The sequence below is a fragment of the Lissotriton vulgaris genome, chromosome 2_1, assembly GCF_964263255.1.
Source record: "Lissotriton vulgaris chromosome 2_1, aLisVul1.2, whole genome shotgun sequence".
NCBI classification, from domain to species: Eukaryota; Metazoa; Chordata; class Amphibia; order Caudata; family Salamandridae; genus Lissotriton; species Lissotriton vulgaris.
The window spans coordinates 1722447959-1722471214 of NC_141687.1; the positions used below are offsets into that span (position 1 = coordinate 1722447959).

General features: G+C 42.3%; 1 protein-coding gene across 1 annotated transcript in view; it reads right to left on the bottom strand.

Moving 5' to 3' along the window:
* BRSK2 (BR serine/threonine kinase 2) overlaps positions 1 to 23256 on the bottom strand; it is a 683888-nt gene that overhangs the window by 156143 nt on the left and 504489 nt on the right. Inside the window, exons 5-8 of the mRNA XM_086957728.1 lie at positions 15930 to 16046; positions 8224 to 8257; positions 6471 to 6539; positions 5588 to 5734 (exon numbers count right to left, since the gene is read on the bottom strand). Coding sequence (XP_086813854.1) covers positions 5588 to 5734; positions 6471 to 6539; positions 8224 to 8257; positions 15930 to 16046 — 367 coding nt within the window. The remainder of the gene's footprint in view (positions 1 to 5587; positions 5735 to 6470; positions 6540 to 8223; positions 8258 to 15929; positions 16047 to 23256) is intronic.

Genomic DNA, 23256 nt, shown 5'->3' on the forward strand with positions numbered 1-23256 from the left:
ATTAATTTGTTTTGATTGAAAATATCGGAAGAAAAGTGATTTTTTTAGGAGGAAGATTTAGAGGAATTTAAATTTAAAATGGATCAGATTGAGGGATCAGGCATGGATGATAAATTGAGGCAGTACATGGACAAAATGTTTAGGGAATTGGCTGTGTCAATAGATAAGAAGATAGAGAGTACAGTTGAAAAAACATTTGAGAAAAGAGAAAGGGAAAAACCTCGAGATGAAGAGGTCTTCTGGTCCACTGAGGAAGTGGAGGTGGTGGCAAGTGGTTCAAATAAAGGATGCGTAAAAAAGACCCAGAAAAGGAAAAATATTAAACAATAACAAAATGAAAAACAAAATGAACGTAAGGTTCATGTGGAAAGTAAGGCTATAAAAGCCAAAGGAGTCGATATAAAGGCGAAGATAAGAGGTCATAGAGTAGTCTTGTATGATTCATCATCCACAAGTGGGGATGTGGAAATCACGTGTTCATCAAGCTTGGATGACACATATGAAGAAGAAATTGTGAGGAAGAAAAAGAAATTTGTGGAAAAGAGGATTAAAATGGAAAAAAAAGAATTTCTCGACCCCCAGGGGGAAGAAATGTTTGACCCTACTTTAATTCAGCATCCGTTATGCCCCCAGTGGATGCCGGCTGATCATGTTGCAATATACATCTCTTATTGGATTCGTAGAGAAATCCCAAAAGATGTGAGAATGTGCCTTAGGTCTGTGTGTCCTAGGCCTAGTTTGGGTAACAAGGTCGCTTACACTCCAGAGTTAGATCAAAAAATGATGAAGTTTCTAAATAAATCAGGTCGCGACCCAAGGAGAGTTCTCGACAAGGGCCTCAAAGGATGTCAGGACAGGTTATTGGACATTCTCGGGCCTCTCACTAAAGTGTTTGACATGTGTGAAGAGGCACATTTGAGCAATACGAACGTGGATATTTTAGAAATGCGCCAATGGGTGCAAAGAGCAATTTGCCTTTTGGGTAATACTAATGCGGCTTTGTGCATGTAGAGGAGGAAAAGTATATTGATGAAAATAGATGCGAAATTAGCAGATATGGCTTCAAAAGAATTGGGAGAAAGGAGCGAGGGACTGCTCTTTGGTGAAGAATTCATTAAAGAATTAGGGATATATGTTGGAACATTTGATTACCTTCGGAAAGCGCAAAAGCATATAAGGAAGGTTTTTGGGTTGGCCGGGACAATACGGGGGTCGTTTCCCCTGCCGAGGTCATATAATTACCTGAGGTTCATTTACCAGAGGTTTCAGACCCTACAACTATGGATACAGATTTAATTCGAGATCAGACCAGGGAATTTTTTTCCCTCAGAGACAGAGGTTGAGATCACAATGAATATGATCTGATAGAAGAGGAAGAGGTTAATCAGGTAAGACAAACCAAAGACCCTTTTTCTACCCATGTAAAATTGGGTGGCAGACTAGCCCATTTTGTTTTGAGGTGGAAAGAGATAACTCAGGATCCATGGGTTTTGCAAACGGTAACAGGTTATCATATGGATTTCAAGTGGAAAGGAGTCCGAGCATGTTAAGGTTTGCAAGGGAGCAAGAAGAATTGGTGATTCAATAGATAAAAAGCACTGGAAGAGAAAGGAGCAATAGAGGTTGCGGAAAAGGTCAAGGGTTGTTTTGTGAGCAATATTTTTCTGGTAGAGAAAAAGGACAAGAAGATGAGGCTGGTTATAAATTTGAGAGAGCTCAACGATTGGGTTTGTTACAATCATTTCAAGATGGAAGGAATTCATATGTTAAGGGACGTGTTGAGGAAAGGAGATTGGATGACGAGGTTGGACCTGAAAGATGCTTATCTTTCAATACCAGTGTGTGTAGAACAAAGAGATTTACTCCAGTTCAGGTGGAAGGGCAGGCGATGGAGATTCAGAAGTCTTCCTTTCGGTCTGACTTCAGCCCCTTGGTGTTCTACAAAGGTGATGAGACCAATTGTAGCATGGTTACAGTCAAGTGGTATTCGTTTAATAGTATATCTGGACGACATTCTGATTATGGCAGAGGAGAAATCATTGGCTTAGGAACAGCCAGAGCTTACTATAAAAGTAATAGAAGATCTGGGCTTCGTGGTGAACAGGGAGAAATCGAGTGTCATTCCTGTTCAGGAGATTCAATTTTTACGTTTTCAGATTTTGACCTTGGAATGTGTGTTGAGGTTGCCTATGGACAAGGTGAGAAAGATTCACAAGGAGGCGAAGAGAGTGAAGGAGGAAAATTGGATAACGCTGAGACAGCTTGAAAGGTTGTTGGGTCTGTTGTCAGCTTCAATACAAGCAATTTTTCTGGGTCCATTGCATTACAGAGCATTGCAGAGGTTGAAAGTGTATCATTTGAGAATGGGAGCAAGGTATTATCAACAAGTAAGAATGAACAAAGAGACTCAGGAGGAGTTGAAGTGGTGGTTGATGAACTTGGAGGCTTGGAATGGGAGAGCCATTTTTGGGGAGAGACCCGATATGGTGATAGAATCGGATGCAAGCCTAGGAGGTTGGGGTGCGAGATGTGGCACAGTCACAACAGGGTGGAGGAGAAGAGAATGCATATAAATTGTCTAGAGCTTTTAGCGGGTTCCTCTGCAATCAGGAGTTTTGTGAAAGATCAAGCAAAATGTTGTGTGTTATTGAAAATGGACAACGTATCAGCGGTTCGTTATGTAAACAAATTGGGAGGTCCTCGTTTGAGGGGTTTAGCGGAATTGGTGTAGGAATTCTGGAGGGTATGCATGGACAGACAGATTATGGTGCAGGCACAGTATATTCTGGGGAAGAGCAATGTGGAGGCAGGCTGGAGTTCGAGGTATCTGAGGGATGTGAGCAATTAGAGGTTGAGCAGGGATGTGTTTCTGAGGTTACAAGAGAAATGGGGTCCATTTCAAGTGGATTTGTTTGCGGGCAGAGTTTTTGAGTTGGAGGCCAGACCCGGAGGCGAAAGGGATAGATGCCTTCTTCTAGGAATGGAATTCAGGGAGGATGTATGCCTTTCCCCCGTTCTCTATGATTCAGAGGGTGTTGTTGAAGGTGAGAAAAGAGATGGCAGAACTAGTACTAATAGTGCCTTTTTGGCAGACTCAGGTTTGGTTCTCAGATTTGATGAGCATGTTGATCGAGGATCCTCTGATGATCCCGGATTTTCAGGAGGTGTTAATGGATGTTCAGGGGAATGTTCACAATCTGGTGAGATCGGGCCAATTAAGACTTTTGGCATGCATGATTTCAGGAGAATTTGGCAGGTATCAGGCCTATCGGCGGAGGCTTCAGAACTTATCAATGGCTCATGGGTACCAGGAACAACAAAGGCCTATAGATCGGCATGGCGAAAGTTGTGTGATTGGTGTATTGAAAGAGATTTGGATCCCATTTCAGCCAATGTTGGGGAGGTAGTGAATTATTTATTGTGTTTATTTTCAAAAGGGCTGGTTTATAATTCAGTAAATTTGAGTAGGTCAGCTATTTCAGCAGGTCAGGTGCTGGTGGAAGGGGTGCCTATTGGTCAGCATGTTTTGGGAGTGAGGTTTAATCCCTGATAGAATGCTTTACAAGCCTCCACTAAATATAATTAGGGAGCTAATAACACATTTTTAAAGTCCATTACTCTGTGGACGGTGTAAACAGTGTCTTCGCGTTGAACATAACTCACACCTCGGCCATCCCTCAATAAACACTTTTCGGTCATTACTTTTTTAGGGACTTTATTTTTCCAGATGTGGTAACTGATACTAGAGTGACCATTTTGGTTAAATTGGTATTTGTATGAGGCTGCTGAGTGACCTGGAACAGGTGAGTGAAGTTCGGTATGTGAATGTCTTCAATGTATTTACAAGAATTATTTATATGCTATGGGTATATATATATATCTTTAGGAGGTGCTATGTGCTGACTCGCACTTAGTTTAGGAATCTTTGTAGAATCAACAGCTTTGTCTATATTTTCACAAGCCTATGAGCCCACAAGGATATGAAGCAATGTTGTCACTGTGACACAGCTTCAGCACCTTTCATCCTTACCTTTCTAACATCCTACAAGGAATTTAGGATTTAACATAAGCTGTAGAGGAAGCCAAGTACAAGAAATCATTCCATTAGGGAACATTTTGGGTATCATTGCCAAGTTCATATTCACAGTTGAATGTTACCTTGCTCAGGTGGGCTACTTGGGGTCTCTTAGGATGAGTTGAAGACATTAGTCGCAAGGAACACATAGGAATTGTAACACCCAGGCCCAGCAAACTTTGATTGTTTAGGATATTTTCTACAACTTCTGCAACCTAGTTGCCTACTCAAGCCTACTTTGGGCCAGTGTAACAGTTAATCATTAATCAGTTTCCGTGGCCAAGAGAACCCATAAACCAGAGAAGATAATAATAAATAAGCATGTTCTGCACCCTTACTCCAGCCGACATCAACATTTGATGGCAAGTAATTCACAGCTTTACCTGGATGCTGGACCATCTCTTCCTATGTCAAAGAATCCAGTCCATCTTCCCCCCTTGCTGCTATAGCAGCCTTACGTAATTCTATTATAGTTCAGTCTGACAATGTGGCTATGTTCTACTGTAATGTTATGTACTTTCACTTACAGTTTACAGGGTGGCCCCCCTTGCTGGGCCCTACCCCCCCCCCCCAAATCGCTGGCAAAAAACCTGGGAGTATGGTTGGACTCCGCGCTTAACTACCAGACCCACACCAAAAAAGTAGCCGCGACATGTATTGGGCTGCTGAGAAGCCTTAATCCCATTCTAGGCTTCTTCGACCCTAAAACGCGGCAGCTCATCGTCCAAGCCACCATCCTTGCCTGGTTGGACTATGCGAGTGTCCTGTTACTAGGCGCTAACAAAGCTGAGACTACTAGATTTCAGCGAATACAGAACTCTGCGGCCAGGGCAATAGTAGGACTTCATAGAAGGTGCTCCCAGAGAGCTACCATTCACAGACTCCACTGGCTTCCTGTGGAAGCCCGCTTCCAATTTAAAGCCCTCGCTATTGCCTTCAAAATTCTTAAAACTGATGGCCCCGAACTCCTCCGCTCGCTGATAATACCCTACACCCCCCAATGCAACCTTCGTTCTACGGGGCAACACCTAGTAGTGGTTCCCCGCACGAAGTTCTGCCGCATCGGAGGACGCTCCTTCAGATTGCTGGGAGCGAAGCTCTGGAACTCCCTTCCCCTCCACATCCGCTGCCTTGACAACCTGTCCGCTTTCCGCAAAGCAATAAAAACTCACCTATTCCCTCCCCTGTAAGCCCCCCTTCTCTCCTTTTTCCTCAGTAGGTTATGCTATGGTTCTTAGCGCCGGGAAGCCCCGTCGCTGGGGCAGCTGTCGCGCTCAACAAACACATAACATAACATAACGTAACATAACATAACATAACAGTGTGTTGCGATGTCATTATAGCCACAGTTGGTGTGTACACAGCTGGACATGGCCTGAGAAAAGGTGAATCTGAACCGCTTTCATTTTTCTCAAATGTATCTGATCTCATAGATGCTGGGAGTTGAGCTGCATCATAAGCAAAGTTTTTCCCCATAAGTCTGAATATTAATATTTGATGGTCACGGCTTACCGTCATCCTTTTGGGCGTATCCACTTCGATCATCCCTCGCAAGAGGTTCTGACAGTCCGGTGGGATAAAGTGGGGCATGTGGAAGACCCCCCGCTTCACCTTCTCTAGAAGTTGCCGCAAATTGTCATCATCAAAGGGAAGTGCACCCTGTGTAAGTGAGTCCAGAGTGTGGGAGAAGATAACAACATGGCACACCAGGGAGACAGTAGGGTAGGGGGAGGAAACAGTGAGGCATATATTGGGGGAAATAACGAGCAGGGGGGATGAGGAGAGAGACATACAATGAGGGAAGAAGAAAAGGAATGAGTGAGTGAGTCTTAGAGAGGGCAAGTTAAGGCAAACAAGATTATCCAGTGAGGAAAGGCAAGGTAAAAAAATAAGTAACAACAGCATCAAGTCAACCCCTTTCTAGAGTAGAATAGAAACTGCCCCGTCCATTGAAAGACCCTTCCCTCTGGGTGACTGAAACAGAGATAGTGCTTCACCAGAGTGGGATATGGACTGGTTTGGAAGGAGTAACTAGAGACTGGCTCCTTCAAGTGAGATTGTACAAACTTCAGGGTGAGAGTGATATTGACATTTCTCTTTCACTGTGTGATCTGCGAAGCTTTGGCTGAAAGTGACAGAGGGAATCCTCTCTACTGTGTGACAAAGGAGTCTTTGGAGTGCTTGGTACAGAGACAGACACTATTGGAGTATTGAGCACAGAAGTGACAACGAACGGTGCTTTCAGTGCAGAACAATGGAGTGTTACAAAGAGAAAGGGTGCCAACCCGCTCCACCCACAATTTGACATATGCAACATGCACTGAGCCAGAGAACTTATAAGGGGAATACATTATCCATATAGACATGATTTAGGAAGCTAATAAAGTGAACTTACCACTAACAGCGCAAATAAGATGACACCACAACTCCATACGTCTGCCTTCCTTCCATCGTACTTCTCTCCCTGTGTGATATTTAAACATGAGGGTTGAGATGAGGTATGCACCGATACTCTTTACACGAGATAGAAGGCTGTTTTTAGGAGGGATGAGGAGGAACCCCATGTAGAAGCTGCTGCCTCCCCTCTTCTCCCATGTGACCGTGCATTTCCAAGAAGCGGTCTCAGGTTGGGAACTAAAGCTGCAGCTATCCAGGCCTTCCTTCTTGGGGTTACCTACAATGCAAACCTTGGTTTGGGGACAATTAGAACGAGTGGCAGTCCTGAATGTATTTTGATGGGCTTTATGGTCTTCTCAGGCTGGCTACATTAAAGTAATTGGCAACACACTACCACTAAAGCTAAGCCCCTAAAACACATCCACAAATAATAAAGTCAACTAGGCTATATTTGAATAGCAAATTTCCAATGAATGAATTAGCAGAAGTGGCTGCGGCTTGCTGACAGGTATTACTAGTTAAGAGGCATAGAAGCATAGAAAGTTATTGGATGTTGACAAATCTTGATGATTTACTAGCCTTGGTGCGTGTAAGGGAGGTGAGGGGTAATCCTATTGAGAGCTGAGGCAGTAAGGCAGCAATGTGATTGCCTGGGAGAGACTGGAAGCCTGGGTACTTCTGTTTCAGATAAGAAGATGGAGGAGAGGCGGCGGCATTGTTCACAGATAAGTCTTTTAAAAAAAACAAATTCTAAGCCCCCTGGCCCCATCCCCTACCAGCCTCCGGTGAAGTACAGCTCTATCAGAGGTTCATCCCCTGTGCATCTAATTACTTTTGGGTGTTGCACTGTGCAGTGTAGAATGTGAAAGACTGCAAGTCTCCTTAGGACTCCCATCAGCTTTTTTACTCTTTCTATGCTTGCTTATCTTTAATCTGCAAGTTTTAGTCTGTCAAGAGACAAAGCGACTCCACTGTGTTAGCTTCTGGGGCGAGTGGTGGCAGACATTATCTTTATTAATATTTGAGAGCCCCTCATTTCTTTGACAGCTGTGAGCTCTTTTCTAGTCCTTCTTCAATAACCGTGTCCATGAGCTGACTTTTGGCCAGATTTAGAGTTCGGCGAATTAGTCACAACCGTGATGGATATCCTGCCTGCTGTATTACAAGTGAATTATATCCTATGGAATTTGTAATACAGTGGACAGGTTATCCGTCAAGTTTGCGATGCTGTACTCCATCCCCCGAAAACTAAATCAGGCCCTTTGTCTTGTGAATGTAATGGAGCAGAGTAGCCAGGCTCCATTTTTTCCAGCTTTCTCTATACCTCTTTCAAGCCTTTATCCCTAATTAATGTAGTTGAGAAAGATATGTAACCTGAGGTACCTCCAGACCAAAGCTGAATCATACTACCGGTGTGATCCATGTTGGTCATCCTGTCAAGCAGCTAGTTACCAGGAAAGAATTCCAATAAGCCACTTCCCCCGTCTTTTATCTTAGGTTCAGAGAATTGGCTGGCGAGTATCAGTGGGTTAAACAATTTGCCACTATTACCCTCTTCCCACACATCCCTAAAATGCTTATCTCACTGTTAGACAGTAGCATGTGTGACAGGGATGTCCCTTATCCTTAGGCCAAAAATCCCACAGTTATACAGAAGGTTTGTGTGTGGCTATACTAAGTACAACCTTTCCTACGTTTTTCATCAATTTATCCACCTGCGACAAGAGAATTTGGGACTGCGAAGGACTTACCCGTATGACTTCCGGACAGGCGTAATGGGGTGATCTGGAAAGTAAAATGTGATAACATTAGTTCATGCCCACAGATCTATGCCAACTTATACTCTGCTGTCTGGGTCTGCCGCACTACTCTGTATCTCTGTGTGCACCTGTCTACCTGGACGTGCTTCATATACAAGTCTGTTTTATATCGCTGAGTCTGCAACTTTGCATTAAAACCTTATTTCATTTGTAATTTATCGTATTTCAGTCTCTGCCTGATTTCTTTCTATCTTGGTGTCTGCTGGGAAATCTGTATTCTGGTGGATAGTTTTATGCTGCACTTTAATATCTGCATGTATATTTTGGTGCCTGGCGTTTGCTCTGTATCACAATGTGTGCTCTGTATGTAGCTGTGTGCTCTGTATCCCAGAGTCTACCTAACACTTTTACTCTCTATCCAAGTTTCCGTCCGTTTTTTTCTGAATGTCGTTCTTTGACTGTCTGTATATTGTGTTCCCCTTTCTGAACTTTATTACAGCGCCTGGCAGTCTGTTTTTTATGTTGGCTCCACATGTCAATATTTTGGCATCTGCGTTACTTCTCTTTATTTTCCTTTAACCTGCTCACCTGGGGGCAGATTTATGTTAACTGGCGCATCCCCAGGGATGCGCCAGTTAACATGCGCCACAGTGTGCCACAGCTCCGCCAGCCATGGTGCGCCGCATTTATAATGCGGCGCACCATGGTGCAAAAACGGCACAGATGCGTGACGCATCTGTGCCGGAAATGTGGCGCATTGCTGGAGTTGCGTCGCAAGCGCGACGCAGCTCCAGCAAGGCTCGGGGGTGCCCCATTTTAACAATGCTGAGTCAAGACCTACGCCTGCTTCAAGCAGGCGCAGGCTTTTGACGCAGCATTGGTTTAAAAGTGACTGAGTGAAATCTCATAGATTTCACTCAGCCACTTTTGCGAGGCGCACCTGCCCCTGAACGCCCACCCTGCGCCGGAACGCCCACAAGCGGCGCAGGGCTTTACAACGTGACGCATCTGCCTAGATGTGTCACGTTGTAAATCGTTCGTAGGGATGCACCACATTTACGCCGCCTTGCGTGACGCAACAGCGGCGTAAACGTGGCGCAAGGTCCTCATAAATCTGCCCCCTGTTGTCTAGTGGCTCGTTTACTCTATATTCCTGTGTCGGTTGGTCCTGTATTTATGTGTCTTCTTGTTCACTCTGTTGCTCAGTTTCTGCTCGTTGTCTTTGTGTCGGGGCTTTTACATCTCTATTCTGTATATGTCGATATGCTCTGTCTCTCTACCTGCAAAGTACTGTGATTTTTTTCGTTTTGAATTTCTGTCAGTAACTGTTTGCATGGACCATTGAATGTATGATCCTATCTCCGCTCTTTCATGCCCTCTTTGGCCGGGTCACTGATGGTGCACAGGCACATTTGTCAAAATTCTGAGTATGTTTTCATCTAATATTCAGGGATAGTGATGTGTGTTTTCAATAATGTAACACAGCAGCAGCTCACTAATAATACTGCAAATAATCTCTGTGACACTCTCCCATTTCTCATATGTCAGGTTCTCATTTGATCTTAAACAAACGTTTTGATGGTTATTGCATGAAACTTAAACACATTTCCCGGCAAAATGCTGGTACTAGACACACACACACTCACCACCCACATTGAAAATAAAGCAAAGAACAACAGTATTTAAAACAATATGTGTAAGAATTATTCAAGGTCATCAGGGAAAGACTCAGCAGAACAGAGCTGGCTCTATCAGGAGGACCCCTGAAAGGCTGAGGCCCTGGGCCAGAGCCCACTTTGCCCCTGCCTTAAAACATCTCTGGGTGATAAAAACGTCTGAGGGGTGGAATTTATCACACTATAAGTTCCCAATCCAGAGATATCAATTTACAGGAAATGTAGCAGACTGTGTTGACACCTCTAAAGCACAACAGAACACAACACAATAGCATCAGACAAAGCAACACAACCAGCAGAAAAATTACTGAGCACAACACGACAAAACAGAAAAAACTAAATACAACTTCAGTACCCCACAAAACAATGAAATAATGCAACACAAAAACAAAATACCATAAAAAGTAACACAACATAACATCAACACCACAACAAATAGCAACACAAAAAAATATGCACATACATTCTTGTCACACATTACCATGCCCAGTAACATCCTTTCTTAATACAGTGGTACCAGGTGCTTGTACCAATCACTGGTTTATTTGCCACCAAGGATATTTAATTGCACCAATCAGAAACGGTTTTTAATCTGTCCCCCTGTATTCTTCAGTTTACCACCCTATGACTCTTCCTGTTTCACTCTGTCTATGTTAAACCCATATCCGTTGATATGCGGAGATCCATGACCTCAGGGATTTTCTGAAACTTTGGCCGTTATGGGGCACAACCGATGCCCTATTTGTTTGTGCACGTCTGTGATTTCCTGTGTGAGGTATATTGTCTATTTGTCACTGGGTCTGCTCTATGCTGTATCTCTTTTTTTGATTGGTGATAGTTAATTTGGTTCTGTCTTTCTATAGTTGTCTGCCTTCGCCGCAATGCCCCCTCCACATCTCAATGACTCTCCCTCTGCCCTCGTCAATTCTCAGTCTCAGTAACTGCTCTCTGTTACTGTCTCTGCCCTTCTGTCTACTGTCTGTCTTTGTCTATTGCAGGAACTGGGACTGGCGTCTGACTCTAAATGCCTTCGTACTCTAAAGCTCAGCCTTTCTCTGGTTGCTCTTTTACCAACTGAATAGATGAAACAACTGGAGAGTTAAAGTTCAGACTTTAAGGTGCAGGGCTGACAAAATCAAAGCAAATAATACAGACATGAAAAGTACATATTGTACAATTTGAAACTGATCTATGGAGATTAAAACTAAGGGCCCGATTTGGATGTCAGTCGGAAAGTCTCCGACCGCTGATTAGAGGCTTTCTGACAGACATCTAAGGTACTTAAAACTCTGACCACCGTGTTAAAAAGACGTTGTTCAGACTTTACACTGGCTAGTCAATCTGACTGGGTCCTGATGGGCTCAAGGAGCCCATCGGACAGTCGGAAGGGCCTCTTGATCCCTAACAGACGTAGTTTCCGCCATCGGGATTATGATGTCGGTTTCTGACAGCCTTTCCATGTCGGTCTTTGTGACGTGGAAAAGCTGTCATAAAGAGACTTTGGGGGACCCTAGCAGGGCCACTTTCCTCCCTGGCCCTTCAGTTGTGGCCCCTGAAAGCCCCTGCATTATACTTACCAGGTTGAGAGCCTTTAGTAGGATTCATCTCTTATTTGACCCTGGTTGAGGGAGCGGATGTCTTAACAAAGTCGGTCATTATATCTTATGTCAACCTCAACATTTTTGTTCTGACTTAGACAACTCTGCATCATGATAGGGTTACATAACATTGTGTTTTTTTTGCTTCACAAATATTTTGAAGTTTCTTCATCATTTTCAAGTTTCACAACCTTTACAAAGGTTTCATAGTTTAGATTGAGAGACAGAAATCTGCAAAGGTAGGTTTTGTACAGTAAAATCTCTGCAAAAACTCAATTTAAGGTGGGAGTTTTATTTCAGAATGTTTTTGAGAAAAGCAACCACAATTTTCCAAAGTTTCAAAAACTTGTCAGCATTCTCGAAACTCAAGGTTTGTAAACCCTGCAAAACTTCAGGTACAAAATGAACATGTCACAAATCATTTGTCAAGATGACCTGCAAAGTTAATGACTACCTGCACTGGTTGAGGAGCTATATGCAGATATTCAGGAAACATCATTCTACTATTCTTCTAAAACTCTACAGACAGCTGTACCTCCAGCAACATATCTTTCAATCTCAAAAGAGCGTGGTTGAATGACCCCAGCAATCAACAGACCCTACACATTAAACATTATGGCGATTCTGATGATCTTGGAATGAATGCATCATCCTACAGTGGGTTAATCTTCTCGTGTCTACTTGCCATGTCCTTTTCCTAGGAAATGAAAAGTGACTGACTTAACTGGGTCTATTAGCCCATTATGGTGTTGGACCCTTTCCAGCAGAAGGCGCTTTATCAAAGGTCCACTGTATCAAAGCAACTGACAGGTATAAATAAGATAACAACCGTCGACTGTCCCTGGTCTGGAGCCCACAGCAATTTATCTTTCATAGCCACAAATGCAGTCTGCGTCCCATGGCCTAGTCAGAAGACAGACTGTTTTTCATTATAGCCATCTATCTGTGCCTCCATCTCTTCTTGTACATGCTTTCTATGGTCTTACAACTGTTAGGAGTTTGGAAATAAATCTATAAATGGCTTCCTCATCTGGGTCTATGCACACCTTTTGTTTAATAGTGATAAATGACTAAAATGTTAATGCCAGCAACAAAAACAAAAACTCAAGAAAAGCAATGTACCTCAAAAGCTTCAATATTCTCCCTTCAACCAAACCTGCATTTGATCTCGAGTACCTGGATTACGGAGTCCAGAATGCTTTGCTTCAGATAAGGCTTTCTATAGAACCATGCACGTGGTCTCCACAATTCTTTGCTAATCTTTGCTAATTTGTTGTGAACGTACAAATTTTTGCGTTAGCACCACAACTCCACGGAAGGAGGCATTACTACAGAGGGTTAATAATAACGTTTAAACATCACCATAGTTATGGAACCAAATGTCTCTGTGATGTGAATAATAGATTGATTTATGATATTTTATAAATGTATTGGGGCAATCATTTTACATTTCTGAATGGTATCCTATAAACTGTGGTTGCAGTTTAGCACCATATAGTCTCATTTTACATAAACATGGTCCTTCATTTCTTAAGAGACCCAAAGGTGCCAGTCTGTGTTTTTCTCCAAGAACAGTATCTGTGGTCATGGCACAAACAAATCAGCGGGTCATGGTCAGACCAAGAAAGCAACTTGTGATATAGCTGGGGTGATGAAGCTCTGATGACATAATTCAGTCCACTAAGTGACCTTTATTATGTGTGGAGCATGTACATTTTGTAAGAAATCCAGCTGTGTTGTGCCTTTATTGGTCGGTTTCCTGAGAGTGTTTGCTTGTATATGTCCTGTCCCGTATACTTAACTCTTTCAGCACGATTATATTATCGCTGGGGAAATAAGCTGTTCCAGGTAGGTTGCAAATTCTGCTGGGAAACCTTTGTCAGACCCATGCTATCTGCAGAGATTTCATAACCAATGAGTTTTTCAAGCAGAGGGAGCAAAGTATGGTTACACTTTTATAACTGAAAGCTGAGGAGAAGTCAAAGACCATTTGCTTCATAAAGGATGGCAAGGTTAAAGCCAGATTGTTTGTCCTTTAATAACTAGTTGTTGCGATTAAGTTTAAAGTCCTCATGTTACCTTGTCAAAGAGACTCACAATGAATTTTTAAACTGTGTAACCAGTATTTCTAGTCATTGGTGTTGAAATATATTATTGAGTAGAACTTTTACGACCAAAAGTCAGAATGTGGTCTGGAGTGCTCTTTCCACTCCTCAAAAAATAGGGCAATTTTCTCATCCATTCACAGAAAAGTGCCAAACAGAGGGGACATAAGCTTGCTGTTATTCCCTTTTAGAAAGATTCATGGGGACACATGGACCTCTAGTAATACTGATGATACCACGAGGTTTAATTAAAGGACAGTTCCTGGGCCAGTTCCATCTCAGTGATCTTCTTGACTAATGGGTGCAAAGGGGATCTCTTTTTCCAGAGAGCAATATGGTAGCAGATCTGAAAGTATTGAAGCCTAGATAGATAAGACTCTGAGCGGAAATTAGTATAGCCATAGCCCAGCAAACCTTGAGATACGGGATCGGATTCTTAGAGTTCACATGTCTTTATCAAAAGCAAATCGTGAGATTACTATGAGAACCCAAAGATGAACCAGTAGGTTGCCCTAGGACACTGTCCTGAGGTGAGACTTCACTTAAATTAGTTATGCCTATTATATGATTTGCTGTAGAAGAGGTTTGGATGGAGAATATCATTTCACAAAAAGATGCAAAGCCTTCATAAACGTAGCAATCTCCCAGAAACACATAATGGAGGAGTCTTTAATTCTGGTATCCGTGTTCCTTTAAATTTTTTAGAACTTCAACACTTTGTGCCAGGTTAACCTTGGTTCCATGATTTACTTCAAAGAGGCGGGTGCAGCTCAGGAAGGAAGGGTGGAACGCGGTGGGAGTTGCAGATCGTTTCAAAGGTCTCCAGCATCTCCCTAGGAGGTGGTCTTCCTCAGGAGCACCAGAGTGAACACTTTGAGACATACAAAAAGATCTCAGAAGTGGCAGGTGCGCACGTTTAATGCTGCCTCATCCCCGTGCCCCATGGATTGAGGCAGCTCTCTTGTAAGAATATTCTCAGTGCAACTCATCTAAAATGTCAACAGAAGTGACCATAAAGGGAATCTAGGAAGTGAGTGGGTTGTATGGTTCACCATTACCCTTGCATGAGAGCCGCCCAGCTGGCATGGACATCCCATGGTATGTTGAGGATACTTTACGACTTGAGTCTAAAACCAGGTACCAGCTCCGCATAGCAGTAGCAATACAGTACTAGGAGGTCTGACATTGCTTCTTTATTTTATTTATTTTTTGCAGATTTCATATAGCGTGAACTCAACCCGAAGATATAGGAGCGCTTTACATGAGCATCAGTTATGTTACACAAGGACACATTCACTTTTTTTGTTAGGCACAGGGAGATTGAGTGATTTGCCCAGAATCACAGTATGTGGAGTCGACCCGAGACTCAAACCTTAGTTTCCCAGCTCCAAGGTCGGCAGTCTAGCCGTGAGACCACATCCTCTCTTTATGACTCTGGGACGCATTTATGTTCCCAGATTCTATACAAACCCTAAACATGATAGTATTTTCCTGTTCAGCTGTTGGTGAGTGGGAAAATGAGACAATACGTGGTACGTTTTTTTATGTACCCTTACTTCCCCCTCCTGTGCCCTCGCAGTGTTGTGAAGTAACCTAAGTGTGGCATAAGACATCAACAGATTTCGTCCTTTAGATATCCCTGTCTGTCCATGCAGCACAATAATGGGTCATTTATGAATCATGAAGGACAACGTGGGTGATAGTGATTTATGGGTGAACAGAGAGCTGGCAAGTAAGATTCAGAAAAAGGAGGGAAAGTGAGTTTTCAATTTAACAGGCCAGAAAAAGTGAAGGGTCATAAGTTGGCGTTGGTGTATGATGACAGACATTGGAGGATGTCAGGATAGTGGGATTCCAATGTTCGAATGGGACATAGATGCACAGAGGGGATATCCTGGGTACCAGAATCACTGGGAGGACTACACTGGTACTTGATTCCCAGGGGACAGATAGTGATGGCGGTGTCAGATGATTATCACAGGTGTCCGGATTGTGGGTGCTATGTTCACAATTGTGAAGACTGGGGGTGTAAGATGCACAGGAGTGGAGATTCAGGGTGCTATATTCACAGGTGTTGTTATTGAGGTGCCAGATATATATGTGCAAAGATTAGGCATGCCAGATTCACAAGTGTGACAGGGATTCCAAATTCAGAGGCGCAGAGAGGTGGACACCAGATTCATTGATGCGATATTGGGATGTCAGATTCAATGGGAGAATAAGAAAATGTTCCAGAGTCAAATGTTGAAATATGAGGGCTGGGGGTGGAATCCCTGAAAGGGTTCAATGCATGTGACAGCAAACAGTGCTATACTCACCCACAACTTGTTTCTAGTAAGCTGTCCCCCACCTGCAAGGACGCCATTCCAAAATCAGCTATTCGGATATTGTTCTTCTCGTCCAGCAAAAGGTTTTCTGGTTTGAGATCCCTGTGGCTGTTCAGCAGCAGTACAGAAAAGAAGAGAGAAAAAGAGAGAGAGTGAAAAAACAATGAGGGAAGCTGCGAGGGAGAGGATGAAAGAAAGAAAGTTAGTCTAAGACGAAGCCTTTATGAGTCCCATCTGAGACACCATGAGTCAGCAGCCACAGATAACCCTTCGTTTCTGGAGTGTGCACAGTGCGACTGCGACTGCCAGAGAGGTCCCCTAGAAAGGACAGTGTGCGGGATGAACTGGTGAAAAAGGCATTGTACCACTCCACTTAAAAAGTGAACAACTGCCGAGAAAGTTGGAACTGGTTCACAAAAGCATTTATGAGTATGTGATGTAGTACTACAGAAGTATCCTTTTACGTACTATTACACCCCTTTGCACACTGTTCCTGAAACATACAACTAACTGTTAGTGTAAACAGAGCACAGTCCTTTTCTTTTGTACTAGTTGTATATTCATATCACCCAAATACTCATGTTATCCCTATTCTAGTTGTTTTCGGTCAGATTCACAAGGCATGGAAGTGTAGGATTCACAAGGCATGAAATGTAGGTAAAAGAGTACTACAGGAGTATTGCCTACACTTCCGTGATTTGCGAACCAGTCCAGTTTCTGTCAAATGCTTCAGTAGCAAAAATACAAATGACCAAGCAATTTCCATGGCTCTGAATGGTTGGACAAACTCAGCAAAGGAAATGCTGTTCTTTTTTTTAAAGGCAGCTTTTAGAACAGGTAAGAGAAAGCTAACGTTTTAACCATCCACAACTGCATTGCCCTACAAACTAAAATATGTTGTTAACAACATGCTCCTCAACCTCGTAAGACAAACCAGCCCACCTACCATGAAATCGCATCCTTCTACCCCTGATCCCACCCGAACTTCAAGGCCTTTTATTTTTCGTAAGCCTTACAATTCTGCCTGATGTTTATGCCACCCAAACACTAAACTCTCATAAAGATACAAATCCAAAAAGCTTTGGCAATACCAATAGTTTTCACTTATGCAACATCTATTAGATTTGTCAATGTGTTTTCATCCATAGTTGAAAGTAAAAAACAAACCCTATCATACTCCATGATGCACTGAAAATAAAGAAAAAACCTAAACTCTGTGGTGTGATCAGTGTTGACCGAGTCATAGAAAATGTTTTCTTCTGATGCAAAGGGCGGTGGACAGGGCAAGCAACAATGGTGCAGGGAGACATGGGGAAGGGGCAAGAAATGACAGAAGGAGGAAGGAGTGGGTGTATGAGACACGCATTGACAGGGAGAGGAGATAGGTGGACAAGGCGAGCAATGACGGGGAGAGGTGTGGGGGACACGGGGAAGCAACGACATGGGATAGGGGGGTGGCTTAAGCAACGTTGCAGTAGAGGGAGGGGAGGGGAAGGCAATGGGACAAGCAACGATAACAGGGCAACAAAGCAGGAGGGGGTGGGCCAGCAGCGCTACAGAGCTGTACAGTGGGAGGAAGGGAGATCGCCTGAATACACATGCTACAACTTACATTTTAAAAAAGTACTGTACCTCTGAAATACACAACCAGTGATAGGACACTGGCCATCAAAAAGAAACAGTAATTGATCCATGCTCAATGAAAGGCAGTAACACACGAAGAGAAAGTGAAAGCAGCATGCGCTGACCAATGAGAAGCAAGGAAATTAGAGTGATGATGAGGCCAACTAATGGTAAGTAATGTACAGGCTCTTATGCCCTTATATGGAAACAATATGTCTTAAAAGCGACAGAGCATGTATTGTCTCAGGAAAGACCTAAAAACAGATGCCTGGGCATGAGGGAGGGTACATTCTGCTGCACCTACTGAGAAGTATGGAGTGTTACAGGGTTCCCCTTTTCTATGCCTGGCTTCTCTGGCCGTGGGTTCCAGAAAGGTTAGATATGTGTTATCATGTGCATCCACAGCAAATATCGCATGCTTTCATCTTGCCCAGGATATTCTGAATCTATACTACTGCATTCTTAGATCACACCTGAGAGTAATAAATGTATACTAGTCTCAGATCTGCCATGTAGCCAAAAATTGCTTTTCAAACTTTAGCTAGTTACTTAATTAGCAAAGAAGGACTATCTCTCCCAAAAAATATGGGAGATCGATGGGCGAAAGTGCGAACAACAGAGGAAAGTTCATTTCCTCTACCCGAGCTATGTTCTCTGCTCTGGAGAGATATCCGCCACGTTCTGTAGAGTTACATATGGCTGTTTCGAGGTTGATGCACATACAACTGAGCATGGAAAGGAGCTTGTACCTCTACAGTACTTTTTCAAGGAGACATCTGCCAACTCCTGTAGCAGTCGCAAAAATACAGTCTAGGTGCAGGCAGCAAAATATTGATGGGGGATGTACTAGGCATTGGTACCTATCATCGTTTTCACCTCACGGACTAAAGGTAATTCATATCATTGTATTACACGATCGATGCCTGGCAAAGACCAAGATGAAAGTATGTTGTCCTCAGATGATAGATCAGCCAGAGCTCGGATACAGCCGGGCACAGCTTTAAATATTAATCTATGCAAGGAGGAGGCAAAGGATTGAGATTCATTGTAAAGTATAGGCACAAAAAATCAATAATCACACATTAATACCAAAAGTTAACAACTTTTTCTTTTTATCTCACACGTATAACATTCTGGGAAAAATAAACAATATCGTAGGGTTTTTACACGTTAGGAATATAGTTTCTTTTCATGTTTGCGCTTATAAGTTGTAAACACATTTTCACTTCCCACATGTTTTGAAATTGTTTGTTCCTAGGTTTTTCTCTTTGCTTTACATAAATGGCATAAGTACCTGTGCAGGACAGAAAAGAGCACGCTGACTGCGCGCTCTATCACAACTCTCGCGACAACCCACCTTCTGGTTATCTGACATTTTGGCACTCTGATTAAGTTTACTTTGGAATGTGGGGGTTTAAGCCGGCTGATTCGAAGTGATTTCCAGTGTGAGTAACTGTGGATATCTGGATTAAAGTTGGCGGAAGAGCAGGAGTGCCCTAAGTTAGGGCCTGATTTAGATCTTGGCGGACGGGTTACTCTGTCACAACGGTGACCGATATCCTGTCCGCCGAAATATAAATCCCATTATATCCTATCGGATTTATATTTCGGAAGATGGACTTTCCGTCACCATTGTGATGGAGTAACCCATCTGCTGCCATCTAAACTTGGCCCTTTGTCCTTTCCTAAATAGTAATTCCCCTACTTCAGACTTCTCTATAGTCACCATATTCTAGAGTAATGATCAGTTGTTGAGAATGCTGTACTTCGCCTTCGTGGGTCCCGGCATCATGAAACATTCATTCACATAGAAGAGGGCCGGATTCTTACTGGTCTTTAACTGCTTTTCTCAATTTTTCAGAAGTGCTGGTCGGTGTTTGCAGAACTCTCTATTACTATCTGGTAAGATGAGATCATTGCAGAACCCAGCACCTCTGCAATTATGTGATTCTGCAGCTATTGCATTTTCCCCATAATTATGGATTTGCCACACTTGCCACATAATACATCATCTGCTGAATAACGTACATGTTTTAGCAAAAAAATGTGTTTCTACCGGAAACGGGTCAAAAGTTAATAAAATCTGTCATACATGTTGCCACCCTTGGAAGTCCTTTCACAAAGACTAACTTGTCATCTATCAAAATGTTTATTTTCTTGCCACATAATTTAGTGAGCACTGCTGCATACTTTGGTCCACACTGCCGCATAACTCAAGGATAAAGGGTATGAATTAGTCACAAGTAAGGAGTGCCCTGTCTCCTATGATTCGTTCACGTTGACTCAGCCTCTCAGCAGAAAAGTAGACCCAGTACAATTTATGAATATTCAGGGAAGGACAATCCGTGTGTTTTTTTTTTAATAGCCTGGGATTGGTCACATGGTTTTAAGTGTCACTGATATAAAGGCTGGCACAGTGAAGTCTTTCTCCATTTCACTACTTCTTTTCTGCTGTGACCTATGCATGAAAGCAGAGGAATACGCTCCAACGTCACTTTCCATGCATCTTAACCCTCTTTCAAACCCCTGTCTCACTCAGCAGCGAACAGGGAATCCTTCAGATCACCAATCTTTAAACCACGTAACTATTGACTTTAACTCGTCATTCAACAGAGCGGAACCATGTCCGCAAACAACTACACATGTATAGGCTTTTCTTTGCATTTTACACATACCGGATTGTGAATGGGAATCATCCCACTATTTGATACATTTTTTGTCTGCCTTGCATTGCATATCCTGGGCTCATGGCTACGACCAATTCTCCAACACAAAAGACAATGTGGTACATCTTTCCAGATCAGGACGGGGCAGGGGAGCGCGGTTCAATGCGACCTCGATGACTCACATACATGTGAAAAATGATTAAAAAGCAACAAAAAAAAACACCCGTGCAGAAATACTCCCCCTCCCCAAAAAAATGTGCTTTAATAATTCACAGGTTATTTAGTAAGAAATACAGAATTATAACCTAGAGACGACAGAAAGGGCAACTCTTGTAGCGATGCTGTTTCAGAAGGAAATGTTTATAATCATGAAAAGGGTACACTAAAACTGAATTACACTATTCGAAGATCTTGATTATAACCTTTAGTGCAACAATAAGATTTGGTTCTCTAATTTGTAGGATAAATTTAGGAGTGTGTCTTACAGCAAAAACTGGCATTCAGTTCCTACCCTTTTAACAAACTGTGGTTTGATTAAAGGCTGCATTCTTGTTTCAATAAATGTTAGAAAAAGGCCTAATTTTAGACTGTTAACTAGGCGGCAAAAACAAGAGTCAGAGGCCTATATTTACCAAGATCTGCCCAACTCATAAAATCTGCATTGTTGCATTGTGCCAATGGGGAAAAATATAGTGCAGTGCCACATTTAATTATATTTATTTATTAGTAATGTCATCTTTCAAGCATGTGCTAAAATGGTGTTCTTTCATGATGCTAAGGAGGGAATAGTATTGCTCAATGTTGCTAAGAAATGCGAGGACTGTACTGCTGAATATTGACACTTACAATATCGTTGCATACTAATATCAAGGGCAGGATATCGAGGGACAAAATAAGGGCATAGAGGGAAGCATAGATTTACTATCCCTACCTTCACATCTACAGACCTTGAAAATGTATCTACTATGTAGGTACAAATATGTGGAGTTAGGTATAGAATATTTAGACTTACCTTCCTGTCGATATTTTATTTTTGATATTCTGTCCTCGATATTATGTCCAACTGATATTGTTGATTACTATTCAGAGGGCACACCAATTGCGAGCACTGGCTTGTGTGCATTTTTTACTCATAGAGCACGTGGTCCGGAGTTATTCTCAGCGGCCAGGCTGCCTGACTCCGGACACGGGGGCTCACGGTTCGATCGCAGGTGGCAGGTAAGCCCAGCATCATATGACTCTGGGCAATAGCTCACTTAATCTTCTCGACGGCCCCCAGCGCCTTGACACCCTCGGGTGATTGTTCGCGCTTTACAAATTCTGGTTTTTCATTTCATTTCCTTTTTGGGAAAAATGACACATATTACGTACAAAAGTTATGTGATACCATTTTGCCCATTATTTGCATCTATTTTAATTTGGCACTAGTATTGCACACAAAGCTAGCTTCTGCTGCTTTGCGTGTTGTATTGTCTAGCTTTCCATAGAATGTGAGAGATCTTTGTGCAGTTTCTACCACGTTATACCCACTTTATATAGGTTATTGGGCATTTTGTGTTATGTATCGAAAAGGCAGTTTAGCACTGTTCTTGCGTTACATTTGAAAGCAAAAAACCCATTTGTGCGCAAAAGTTGATTGATCCTGGTTTTGAGCAACTCAAATTCAACTTGTTGTACATATAAACATTGTAAAACTATGGATTTCAGTTTCACTTTCTTTCAAGAGACTTTAGGTGAATAATGAAATGTGACACTGTTCTCTCCAAGTGTGCTTTTTATATATCTACATGTGCTACTACCAACACAGAGAAGTATAGCATCTGAAAGATAGCTAGAGTTATCTCAATCTTTGGTTACATTTCAGAAGGTTACATTTTTCTTTCAATGCCCATAGTGCCTCATGAGTATTTAGCCTCTCACAGGGTTAAAATGGCATCTTCAGTAATAGCTTGTAAGTATTTTCCTCCTAGGAGGACAATTCAGAATCCTGGTTCATTCATGGTTCTGGCCTGAAGCACTAACAGATCTTGACATTCTATCCAAAGACAACTTTTCAATGATGGCAATCTCCCTAATGGGCCCTTTAACTGCTGAAGGAGTAGACAGAGAAACTTCAAGGACGGTATAGAGAAATGTAAAGTAAATTCAAGAACTCAGTTAATTTTTGCTCATACTACAGCACAGTGTACGATATAAGGAAAAAACCCTATGATTGGAAAATGTCTTGGCAAAGACAAGAGTCTTCCCTATACAATCAGAATCACACTTCAAAGACCATGGAGATGGAAACAGCATTAGGGTTACATAAAGTGTTCTTCCCCAGGACCTAGTTAAGGAAATTATAGCTTCCAACACTACCTCCCTCACTAAACTCCATAGGAATCCATGTAAAGGTCAGGTGAATAGTTCTTTTACCACTGTTAGTAGGTTGAATTACAAATTGTTCTGGGGAGTTCACAATGATGTATTCTAAAACTGCTAGCAAATAGTAATGGTATATTTGGTATATCTGGGTAATGAAAGGAATCTTTTCTACCATGGGAGGGCTCTTTCTACATCCATTCAAACCTTTAGCTAAACCCAAGATAGAAAAGCTAATAAAGAGAGGTCTGATGACATCCTTTTTAAGGCTGGTGTCAATAAGTATACTATTGCCGCCTTAAATAGTTATTTTTGCTCCTAGCATCTTTGAAGAAGCCACTGATAGGCTTGTATATTCTAGAGTGCATTGGTTAAAAAAAAAACTTTTCAAATGCACAAACCAGAAAGCATTTTTCCAACTGATATAAATATATATATTCCTTAACAACTCCATGAAAAGAGCAGAGGTGGGCACTCCCGGTAAGCAAAAAATAGTTTATGTATTATTCACAGCGCAATATCTGTCCTGACACATTTCGGCTGATCCGAGCCTTTCTCAGTCATGTTTCCATTGCATTTTTTCAAATTAAAGTTACAGGGCATATAGACATAGAAGAAACAACATCCGTTGTTGGCATGTCCCCATCTTTATGCATGCTGTCTAATAA